At 42.6% G+C, this 12,281-nt stretch overlaps 1 protein-coding gene across 1 annotated transcript; it reads left to right on the top strand.

Annotated features, from left to right (window-relative positions):
- Positions 1-7,251: 7,251 nt before the first annotated feature.
- Positions 7,252-10,855, top strand: LOC138870446 (uncharacterized). The gene is made up of 3 exons (XM_070148250.1): positions 7,252-9,399; positions 10,130-10,459; positions 10,697-10,855. Exons 1-3 carry the CDS (start codon positions 7,252-7,254, stop codon positions 10,853-10,855), a joined length of 2,637 nt encoding a protein of 878 aa, XP_070004351.1.
- Positions 10,856-12,281: the final 1,426 nt, after the last annotated feature.

The raw sequence follows: 12,281 nt of genomic DNA, 5'->3' as shown, positions 1-12,281 counted from the left end.
ATTCCAGGCCTTCTCGTCTCTAGGGTTTCCGAGAAACCCTAAAAGGCTTGATTCGAGGTTTTTCTTTCCTTATTTTCTTAGATCTGTAGCAGATCTATGCTTTATTCGATGTTTTAATAATTTCCCCTAATTTTCCCTTTTTAAAATTAGTCTGTTCAAATTAGGGTTTTCAAAAAATCCTAAAACGATTCTTCTTCTTCTCCTTCTTTCTTTATGTGAATCTGTGTGTTTATGCCATGCTTTAGGGGTTTTTGTTTGTTTCTTATGATTTGATGTTAATATGCATGTCTCTCTGCCTTTGTTCTATTACTGCTTCTACTAATTTTTCTATAAGCATGTTTATACGCCTATCTTGCCTGTCCCTTTACTATTTCTGGTACTGAAAGTGTTTACTCTTACTGAATTTATTTGGGTTATTGAACTTGCTTCTTTTACTACTTCCTAAACTTCTATGGCATCTCTTCTCTCTTCTGAACTGGTTGAGTTTTAGTTTGCACTCTACTGCTTTCGATTGCTACGTATGTCTGTGTATTTCATCAGGGAATTCTGAAAGAGTTCCCCAGGCTTGTTGAGTTTGCCTTCTCTTTTTGTGTGTCCTACTCGGACTGAAACCCTATTTGGGGATTTTGCGAGCTTTTGGTTCTAGGGTTCTACTCTAGAAACCCTAGGCTCTCAAATTTGTATTGAGTTCATAGACTGAACTGAAACTTGCTTTCCTTTTTTTGCTTATGATTCTAAAACTGTTTATGCCAATCTTTCTTTCTTGCTTGATACTAGCATGCTTATATACGAGGGTTTTGTTCTTTTTGAATTGATACTATTAGCTTGTGATTGATTTCAATCTCCTTTTACTGAGGCTCGATTGATTTGCTACTGATTTTTTACAACTTAGCCTCTTCCCTATTTTCCTGACTAAGTTCATTCAAAGCTTTTAAAACTTTCCGGCTGTTTGATTACTTTGTTTCCTTATTCTTTCAAAATCGTGTACTATAGTTTCTTGCCTTAAATAGACTCTGTATGAACCTACCCTTTATTATGCTACGCTGAAAGGTTTTCATTATTTTTATTTCCTTAATTACCCACTCTATTTTGAAATCAAATCCCTTTGACTAAGGGAGATTTTATTTGATTGACTGAAATTTTATTTCCTTGCCTTCTTAACTACTCATTTTTGCACTATAAAAGCTCACAACTCTCACAAGTTCTAAGAGAGTTTTTTTTACACAAACACTCGAGATGACACAAGTTCAATACTTTCTCTACTACTGTTTTTTCTGCTTCTAATACTGAACACTTTGCTCTTCTTCTCTTTTACTGCCTGAAACATTCTTGAGTTCCTTTTGAACCCTCAAGTGTTTTTGCTGAAGACTTAAGTCTGCTCCTGCTGATTTCTGACTGTCTGCTTACTCTGTTATTCTGCTGTTTATTTACTTTGAAACTGGTATGTCACTCTTAATTTAAATGATGCTCCTCCACTATGTGTTTACTTCTTAGTCTGTTATGTTCTTCTTTACTATGTTTCTGCAACTTTGTGGCTACTTTTCTTATGTGAATTCCCTCTCCTTTTTCCTCTTTGTATGAGAGTATGGTTTCTAGCCATGACAACACTCTGTTATTGCTGCCCATGACTTTGAACTGGGTTCTTTGAACCCCTTAACTCAAACCAATTCCCACTTCCCCTTTCCCCTTATGTGTGCTTTGAGCCTAAGACCTTGGTCTGGCAGTGTCCTAATCTCTGTCCAGACCTTGGTCTGACCTTCAATAGGTCTTGCTCTCATTTGTTTGGCTAAACAGGTTGGTCAGGGGGTGTGCCAGCCAGCCTTATGGCTGGGTATGACCACCAATCTGTTATGACTTCCCCAACCCCTTTTCACACTTACACTCATTCTTAGCAATTAAGTTTTGCCCCCCTCTTGCAACCCATGATTTGGGACCCTTGAGTTCCCACTGAACTTGGATGCCTGAGGGCTGGCTTTTCCACACTGCACTATTCTTTTAATGGTATCCTGGGTGTAAGCAATGCCGAGAATCCTTGAGATTCCTTGGACTCTGAAACACTTTGGATAAGAGAAGGCTTTGGATATCTGGATTCAGAATTGGTTAATCACATATTATTAGACATTAAGATTGAATTAGGTTCCTCGGATGCAGTTGTTGGTCTTTGATGTATTTTTATCTTTTCTTTTGGTCTGTAATAACTTGTACAAACTCGGGGAATCTAGTAAAAGGGTGTGGGAGGGATTTTACTTTCCTGCATCAAAGGGTAGAAACCATGCTTTAGGGTTTTAATTCTTTTTAATGTTTCTGATCCAATCACATAGAAATCATGCCTATAGGAGACAATATTTAACTTTCTGCAATCTTGCATATAGATATCATGCATATAGGAATGTGCATGTTCACGATATTAGGCAAATTTTTAGGGTTAATCAAATCAGCATCTATTTACAAGTTTGTTAACATGGTTTAAAACAAATGACTCGTAGAGATCATATCTATAGGAAGTTTTTAAAATCAAACTTGCCTCACTCGTCTAAAAGCAGTAACGATTTCATTGACTAACGGACAAAAACCAGTGTTTCTCCGAATAATTGAGCTTATTCTCAGATTAGTGCAACTTTTTCTAAAACCTAATCTTTTGGTAAACTTGCATGCTTTCTGAAACTTACTGCCTTTTCTGGTAGTTCGATGAACGATTTCCAACTCAGTTACATATCACTTTTCTGTATTTTATCATTTTTTAATAAGTTCTGCAGCTCGAACTCATTTTCTCCTTAAATAATCTGCCTCTTTTGAAACCTGTTTAAAATTGCTCTTTCTCTACTAATCTGCAATTCAATGGTCTGTCTTCTGGGAACTATTCTACGTCGTTTTGTTAAGTCTACGGCTTGCCTTTTCTTCAAAACTTTTCTGTCTATTTTTTTCAAAAGAATCAGTAATCCCACTCGTGTTAATTAAGTTCCTTAATCTCTGACAATTGTATCCGAGTTGCCTAATGCAGACTTTCTGTCTAAATATATGTGTTGAACCAGTCCGCTCGCCGCTTAATTTTAACTTAAGACCAAATCAGTATATGCTAAGACATGCTAAACTAAGTGTTGTCTGATTTAAGGGGTTTATTTGAGCCTTGTTTGCTTGTTTACTCATCCCTTTATTTGATATTTGTTTTGAATGTCGAAACTAGAATTTTATCCTTTAAACTCCATAAAGGCCCCATTCCTTTATTCCCTATTAGGATTAGAAGTCCTAATACCCCGGGACTGATAGGTCGGGACGGGTATTAGCATGAAATAAGTAAGCGAGACTAAACGCGCTTTAATACCTTAACGGGGTGGGAAGGGTAGATATGGATATGATGACCAATGCGCTAATATCACGTGCGACCCCTCTTTTGAGGAGTGATTGCTGGATATTGCATTGATGTGATCCATATTATCAATAAACCTAGGACCCCCTTTCCCTTTACTTGTTAAATTTTTAATTTTCTTTTAAGACTAATTTTCTAAACACTCTATTTCTTCAACTCTTAAGCTTGTTTGCTAAGCTATGTGAATCCCTTTGCTTGTTCTCTTACTTGTCTTCTTAAAAGTCACAATTGCAACATGGCCAGGAACCACACTAGTGGATCTTGAGGGGTGCCTAACACCTTCCCTCGGGATAATTTCTAGCCCTTACCCTAATCTCTGGTCTCTTCATCTCAAACCCTTATTAAAGTGTCCTAATGCACTATAATCATTAGGTGGGGACTCTTCAACTTCCAAACCCAATTCTCGAAAGGGAATAGAGTTGTCCTCCCAATGTCGTATACCTGATCTCTGACCCCACGGTTAGAGGAAAAAGGGGGCGTCGATAGCATGGCGACTTTGTTGGGGATTTTCTTTAGGCTTTTACCATTGCATGTTGCTTGTGACTTTACTATCTCATTAATTGCTTTATTTACTGTCTTTTATTCTTTCACTACGAAACTGACTTGGCTTTTCATGTCTTTTATTTCCTTTAACTGCTTTCCTTTACTGCTTTATTTCAATACTGTTGTAATTACTACAATTATTGTAATCATTTATGAACGTGGAAATACATTTCAATTTGTTTCATTCTTGTAAACTACATCTTCAACATCATATTCCACTCGTGCTAAAACAAATCCTATAGCAATGCTTATAATGAGTGGTTGTGCCCTTCCGATATTATAAACCCCCTAAATGTGGCAAAGGTATATTTGCGGTAAAACCAGTCGATCAACGGTGTAGTCGACGGTTCCGCGCCTTTCCCTATTGAGTTGTCCGCTCAGGGGTACCTTGTCTAGCACTTCAAAAAGTAGAAACCATACTCTCTTGAAACTTCTCATGCATCATGGTCAACCCTAGCCGAGTTAGTTATGTTGTCCACATAATGACTCCTTAAGATAGCCTAAACCAAAGTCCATCGGGTTTCCTGAAACCCAAACGGACACCTCCACGTTATGTGCATTTAGTTGGAGAACTAAATGCCTTTTGCTAATTATTGATTCAAATAGTCGAGTCTGGTGGGGTTAAGGGCCTAACACTTTATTTTGCAGAAAATGAGGCACGAGGTCCCCAGATTCGGTATGGTATCCAACATTCATCCAAGGCTGCTGAATTGGTGGGGAGATCTTCACTCCAGTAAGCAGACACTCATCCGCAAATACTTAGGGAATTTGCCCTCACTTCTGGAAATCCAGCCCAACAACAAGATCATTGAAGCTGCCACTTTGTTTTGGGATAGTGATCGATCAGTGTTCCGCTTTGGAGACTTGGAGATGACCCCTTTGGTAGAAGAGATAGGGGGCCTAGCTGGTATCCCCTGGGAGACTCCGGGTTTGCTTATGCCGGAAAACCGCAAAAGTAGAGGATTTCTTAAGATGATGGGACTCAAGAAAAATCCCGACCTCTCTTGTTTGAAGGACTCCTACATACCATTTGACTTCATGTACGAGAGATATGGCCACAGCAAGTCCTATCGCACCTACATGGACGAGTTTGCCCTCACTTCTTTGGGATACATACATAGAAGGGTCTTTGTGTTCATGTTTTGCTTCTTGGGCATGATAATTTTCCCTATGAAGAAGGCTAGGATCCACACTAGACTAGCCATGGTGACCAAGACCTTAGTGGAAGGAATTGACGGGCAGTCTTTCAGCATAGTGCCTATGATCATCGCTGAAATCTATCGAGCCTTGGGAAAGTGTCAACAAGGAGCCCCGCACTTTGAAGGGTGCAACTTGTTACTTCAACTTTGGCTCATAGAACACCTTCAGAAATGCGACTATAGACAGGAAATCATACGCAGGGATTGGGATGACCATATAGCTTTTCATCACCCAAAGCGAATGAACTTTATGCCCAATATGTTTGCTCAGCCAGAAGACGCCAGTGGATGGGTAGAGTTGTTTGAGAATCTGAAAGAAGAGCATGTACAATGGATGTATGAGTGGTTCCCAACCGGGGAATTTATTGTTCGATCTCGGGATACACCGTTCCTTATACTCATTGGCTTGAGAGGAACTTACCCTTATGTCCCTCTCCGAGCTATGAGACAAGCAGGGAGGAAACAAATCATACCAAGGGTCGACAAGATGAGTCACTTCAGAGCCGACTTCCAGGATGATAATAGCCCACACAGGTGTCAAGCTCAGCACATGTGGCACTGCAAGCTTGTTTTGGGAAGGGAATCCCTCAAACCAGACAGGTATCATGCCGGATGTGTGCCGCACTATTTGGGTTGGTTGGAGGATGATCACATTAGTTTGGGTCACCCAGGGTTTGTCCATGGTCATAAGCTTATTGATGAAAAGACTGCGGCAAAGGTTAAATACAATCAACTGCGCAAAAGGATGCGAGAATGCGAGAACGAGCACCGGGAAATACAGGAAACCCACGAGAAGCTGATCAACGAGTGGAAGGATATGGCTGTCAACGCCAACAACCGGCTAGGGTATCTGGAACGAGGCTTAGTGGAATTGGAAGGTAAATTTCTAAAGAGGATCGACGATTGTCAGAATGCTGAGGGTAATGAAGATGGGCACCTGGCCCGAGCTTACTTGCTGCTAGGACTGCGCGATCTGGTGCAGCTGTACGAGGGAGGCAAGAATACCGGATCTGGGGAAGGTTCGTCTGGGACCAAGTAGTTAGGAGTCTTTTATTTTGCTTCTAATAATGTAATAAGGCCAATGGCCACTAGTGACATTTTATTTTCCGTTATTTAGCGTCGCTTTGGAGTCATCTTATTTTTTATCAATAAAATGAGGCATTTAGCATTATAAGTTCTCCAAGTTAATTTGTCGCTAGGCCTACCTCAGGCACAACGAGGCACCCAAATTAGGACGCGATTTATATTCTTGCACAATGTGTTTAAATATTGCAACATTTTCTTCTCACAACCCGCACTAACTTGTTACATTTTTTGTTTTTCTTTATTTTTATTCCCCTCCCCAAAGGTTAGTTCGTGCATTCTGGCACCATCAGCATACTCAACAAGATCCAAGGGCCCTCCACCTCCTCCTCCTCCGCGTCCTACCAGAAACAGGAACAAAGGCAAATGGGAGATACCAGTGCTAGAAAGGAAATTGAGGAAACCTCTCAGAACGCTTCAATCACTAAGGAAACTACTGCTCATCTTGAGCAAACTTTGCTGAGATTTCGAGAAGAATTGGAGCAAGTTTGAAACCTGGCAAGTCTCTCAATCACTCTTGCCGCTGCTGATGCCAACAACCAGAACCATACTACACCACTATCAGCACAACCCACTCATACCCAAGCCTGCAACACCTGCAACAACACTCCACTGCTTATTCCCGAACCACAAAACACAACAAAAGACCATAACACTCCTATCTTTGTGGACACTATGTCGCACTACAGTCAGCTAATCACAAGTTCAGCCGAGTCAGATGACAAGAGTTCCCTCATTCAGAATTTAGCTGCTGAGCTCAAGAGGTTAACCAGTCGGGTCCAGGGTGTCGAAGATAGCAAAGGCGTAGAAGGTTTGAACTATGAAGATCTTTGTGTTCAGCCAGATGTCGAACTCCCAGAGGGGTACAAACCTCCCAAGTTCGAAATGTTCGATGGTACAGGTGATCCCAGGGTCTATCTCAGAATGTATTGTGATAAGCTGGTAGGAGTCGGAAGGGACGAGAAGATCCGCATGAAGCTGTTCATGAGGAGTTTGAAGGGTGATGCTTTATCATAGTATATTAGCCAGGATGAAAAGAAATAGGCTAGTTGGGTGAACATGGCGTCTGACTTTATGGACCGGTTTAGGTTCAACACTGAGAACGCACCAGATGTGTTCTATATCCAGAATCTCAAGAAGAAGTCCACAGAGACCTTTCACGAATATGCTACTCGTTGGAGGTCAGAAGCTGTTAAGGTCAGACCGGCCTTGGAGGAAGAACAAATGAACAGGTTTTTCGTCCGTGCTCAGGATCCGCAATACTATGAGAGGCTGATGCTAATGGAGGGCAAAAAGTTCTCCGACATCATCAAGTTGGGAGAAAGGATTGAAGAAGGCATCAAAAACGGTATGGTCACTAACCTCGAGGCATTGCAAGCTACCAACAAGGCTTTACAGTCTGGTGGCTCGTCGAAGAAAAAGGATGTAAATTCCGTAATGGTTGCGCAAAGGAACAATTCCCCTATGAAATACCAATTATACCCCTCAGCTTCACTCACATACCAACCTTCCCTAAACTACCAAGTACCATCACCCACCTACCAAATTCCACCACCCATTTACCAATCATCTCCACCTCCCACATACCAATCCACTTTACCCATATACTCTCAACCTGCACCTGTTTACCAAACCTATAATGCTCAACCCTCTCACTACCAATCACCTCCCACTCGCCAAAATTTCCCTATATCCAGACCAAATTTTGACTGCAGACCTCCCAGACAATATACAGCCATCGCAGAGCCAATTTACCAACTCTATGAAAAACTCAAAGCAGCCGGTTACGTTACCCCTATTCCAGCCGTAACTCCAGAAAATCCTTCCCAATGGATCAACCCAAACAAGACTTGCGCATACCATTCCGGGATGAAGGGCCATACCATCGACGAGTGTCGCTCGTTGAAAGACAAGATTCAGAACCTGATTGACAACAAGATCATTATAGCAAAAGAGCCCACTCCTAATATCCGCAACAACCCCCTGCCTGACCACAAGGGTGGAGACATCCATATGATAGAAATTGAAGATGATTGGGATCCCGAGGGGTCAATCGGTTTGATAGTTGAAGGAGACGAACCTAAGAAGCCAGCAGTTACTCTCAATCCCATTGTTGTTCAGATTAAGCCCTCTAAGGGCGATGTGGTAAATGTGTCCATATCGCTCGAGTTTGAAGCACTTTCCGCAAAGGCGCCAAAACCGATTGAGGTTGAGTTCGGAATTCTAAAGGCGCCTCCACCTGTCGAAGTTACCGTGTTACCTCCCAAGGTGCCTATTCCGGTCTCCATGACAGACGTGACCCCGTTCAAGACAAATGCTATACCTTGGGATTACACCGCTGAGGCTAGAAGGAAAGGAAAGACATATACCGGGGAAGCAATTGCCACACAGGGCATAACTAGGACAGGCAGGGTATATACCCCGGAGCACTTGGCTGAGTCCAGCAAGCAAGCCTCCGGACGGGTTGTTGAAACCGGACCCGATGACCTTTGGAGGAAGGTACAGGCCAAAGAGTACTCAGTCGTCAAGCAACTGAACAAAACGCCAACACAAATTTCTATTCTGGCTCTTCTGCAAAGCTCTGAGGCACATAAAAATGCCTTAATGAAAATACTGAGTGAAGCTTATGTTCCTAGCAACATAACAGGAGGCGAAATGGCAAACATGGTGGGGCAGGTACTGGAAAGCCACAAGATCACCTTCCACGAGGACGAATTACCACCAGAAGGGCTTGGTCACAACAAAGCATTGCACATCACTGCACAATGCGAGGATCACTTTATCACCAGGATTTTAGTCGATGGGGGATCCAGCCTCAACATTTGTCCATTGATAACTCTCAGGACATTGGGTAAGGGATTGCACGAGGTCAAAGACGGGGCTATCAGTGTCAAAGCTTTTTATGGATCTCAGAGGTCCACCATTGGAGAAATTAGCCTATGCCTACAGATGGGACCCACCTGGTTTGATGTCGAGTTCCAAGTTATTGACGTACCAGCATCCTATAATTTGTTGCTAGGACGACCCTGGATCCACGCCGCTAGGGCTGTAGCATCAACTTTGCATCAAGCTGTAAAATTTGAATGGAATCATCAGGAAGTAATCATCCATGGCGACGGTAGCAACCCTATATACAGTCGCCAAACCATTCTGATGATCGGAGGCAGAATAAGGATAGGAGGAGAAACGTACCACCACATCGAGCAGGTCAATGATGTAGACAAAGACAAGTGGTAGGATAGCAAGATCGAAAGCATCCTGAATTGGAGCGGGTATGAACCCGGAAAAGGACTTGGCAAGAACCTGCAAGGTATCACCAAACCTATCAAGCTAAAGAAGCACGGTACCACTTTTGGCCTAGGGTATGAGTACACTTGGGAGGAGTTCAACCACTGGTCACCTCCATGGCGCGGACGATACTATCCGCTAGAGCACCCTATACCTCAGTTGGAGCAGACTTTTCAGCCATCCGACACTTTGTACGGATCAGAGGAAGACGAGGCACTAGCAGCAATAAAGAACCTGTTTCTGGAAGATGATATGGATTGTTGTGTTATCTTCTAGGAGGAAGGGGAGGAAGGCCCTTCCATTCAAGCCGTGAACTGAGGGGAACGCCTCACCAATTGGTCGGTTAGGACCACCAGTGCCCGGACATCTTCGGGGTAGCAAGGCTAAACGTGCATCATGCATCGCATCTTTATTTTCTTAGTTGCTTTTCCTTTCTGCATTGTCTTTACTCTCCAAAAGAGATCTGATGTCTCGAACGATTATGAATTTCAATCAAAGCATTTCAAATTCATTATATATTGCACTCTTATTACTTTTCTCTATCATTTACTTTGTTTTACATAGCGTTACTCTTACATATCTTGATGATGAACCAACAACTGTGACTTGCAACGAGGCAATGCAACAAACGGATATAGATTCAGAATAGGATGATATACTAGAAGAGGTTGTCAGAGAGGTCGAAAACTTTGAGAATAGGCCTAAGTCTAATCTTGATAAGACCGAAGTCGTTAATTTGGGTGATACTGAAAATGTCAAGGAAACACGTATCAGCGCACATTTGTCGCCATCAGAAAAGAAAGAGTACACAGAGTTCCTAAAAGAGTATGAGGATATCTTTGCATGGTCTTATGACGATATGACTGGCCTCAGCACATCCATTGTAGCTCACAAGTTGCCAACGGATCCTACATGTCCGCCGGTAAAGCAGAAGCTCAGGAAGTTCAAGCCAGACATGAGTTTGAAGATTAAAGAAGAGGTTACTAAGCAAGTCAAAGCCAGGGTTCTCAGGGTGGTAGAATATCCGACATGGTTAGCCAACATCGTGCCGGTACCAAAGAAGGATGGGAAGGTTAAAGACTGTGTCAACTACCGGGATTTCAACCGGGCCAGTCCCAAAGACAACTTTCCTTTGCCGAATATACACATCTTGATCGACAACTGTGCCAAGCATGAGCTGCATTCATTCGTTGATTGTTTCACTGGGTACCTTCAGATATGGATGGATGAAGAAGATGCAGAGAAAATGGCATTTATCATGCCATGGGGGATGTACTGTTATAGAATGATGCCGTTTGGATTGGAAAATGCTGGTGCTACCTACATGAGAGCCATGACTACCATCTTTCACAACATGATACACAAAGAGATCTAGGTGTATGTGGATGACGTCATCATCAAATCCAGGAAAGTTGCAGATCATATGGAAGACTTGCGGAAGTTCTTCAACAGGTTGAGAAGGTACAATTTGAAACTGAATCCCGCCAAGTGTGCATTCGGGGTTCCTGCTGGAAAATTATTGGGTTATCGTACCACAGTCCGCACATCAACCGGGGCAACTCCCTACATGTTGGTTTATGGTACAAAGGCGGTCATTCCCGCTGAGGTAGAAATTCCATCATTAAGGATCATACAAGAAGCCGAGTTAGATGACGCAGAATGGGTAAAAGGCCGCTACGAGCAGTTAGCCCTCATAGATGAAAAGAGGATGAATGCAGTTTGTCACGGTCAGTTATACCAGAACAGAATGTCCAGAGCCTTCAACAAGAGAGTTAAACCAAGGAAGTTTACACCAAGACAGCTGGTGTTGAAGAAGATATTTCCACATCAAGACGAAGCCAAATGGAAATTCTCTCCCAATTGGCAGGGTCCATACATGGTTCACCGAGTCCTAACCAGAGGAGCCCTTATTCTTGCAGAAATGGACGGAGAAGTCGGCCGAAGCCGATCAACTCAGACGCAGTAAAGAGATACTACATTTGATCGTATGCTTTTCTTTATGATGTAATTTGAACTACGCCTGACCTGATTCCCGTTTAAGAGGGGATACGTAGGCAGCCCTATGGGTTCGGTCACATTTTAATAAAAATTCCATTTTCCCTGCTAGTGGAACTAGGGCAGAATTTTGAGGAGGATCCTCAAAATTCCGAAGTCATTTTGTCGGATTTCGCATCAACATCAACCCAGTAAACTGGGGCAGAATTTTGAGGAGGACCCTCAAAATTCTAGAATCGATCCGCTTTCAGTTATTCAGCACAGCCGTCAGCAGCGCCAGCCCAGTGAACTAGGGCAGAATTTTGAGGAGGACCCTCAAAATTTCGGAGCAAGCAAGGTTGCCATGTCTTGAACCACGTTGCAGTTGTTGGTTCATCATGCATAAACATCATTTGCATCACCGTCGTTTAGCAATGCTACCCCAATGATACGTAACGTCAGGAGCCAAGGGATACGAACTAACCTTCCCCCTCTACAGAACTCACGATTCTTCTTTGGATGCAGGAACTCAGATCGCAAGGCAAAACGCATTCACTCTTCAAAGTCGAAACCCTCGAAACAATCACTCAACCCACAAAGGTCTACTATCTACACCCAACATTCCCCAGCAGTCATGATATCGTAACCGCCTATCAGCTAAGAAAATTACTACTATTTGCTCCTTTACATTCCTGCAATACATAAGGCTACTTATCTGCCTTTCGAGACTAAGCTCTATCTCCATCTACATTCTTGCATAAGGCTACTTTTCTGCCTTCCGAGGTTAAGCTCTACCTCCATCATCACCTGCATAAGGCTACCTTATC

This window comes from Nicotiana sylvestris, chromosome 6, assembly GCF_000393655.2.
Source record: "Nicotiana sylvestris chromosome 6, ASM39365v2, whole genome shotgun sequence".
Taxonomy (NCBI): Eukaryota; Viridiplantae; Streptophyta; class Magnoliopsida; order Solanales; family Solanaceae; genus Nicotiana; species Nicotiana sylvestris.
The sequence above is the reverse complement of the archived record's forward strand: the minus strand, read 5'-3'. Positions and strand labels throughout refer to the sequence as shown.

Excerpts from the sequence above, each read along its gene's own strand:
- LOC138870446 (XM_070148250.1), top strand. The coding sequence starts at position 7,252 with ATGGCGTCTGACTTTATGGACCGGTTTAGGTTCAACACTGAGAACGCA. Across the intron at positions 9,400-10,129 it reads CGTACCACCACATCGAGCAG|GATGATATACTAGAAGAGGT; the intron begins GTCAATGATGTA and ends GATTCAGAATAG. Across the intron at positions 10,460-10,696 it reads GTTTGAAGATTAAAGAAGAG|ATATGGATGGATGAAGAAGA; the intron begins GTTACTAAGCAA and ends GGGTACCTTCAG.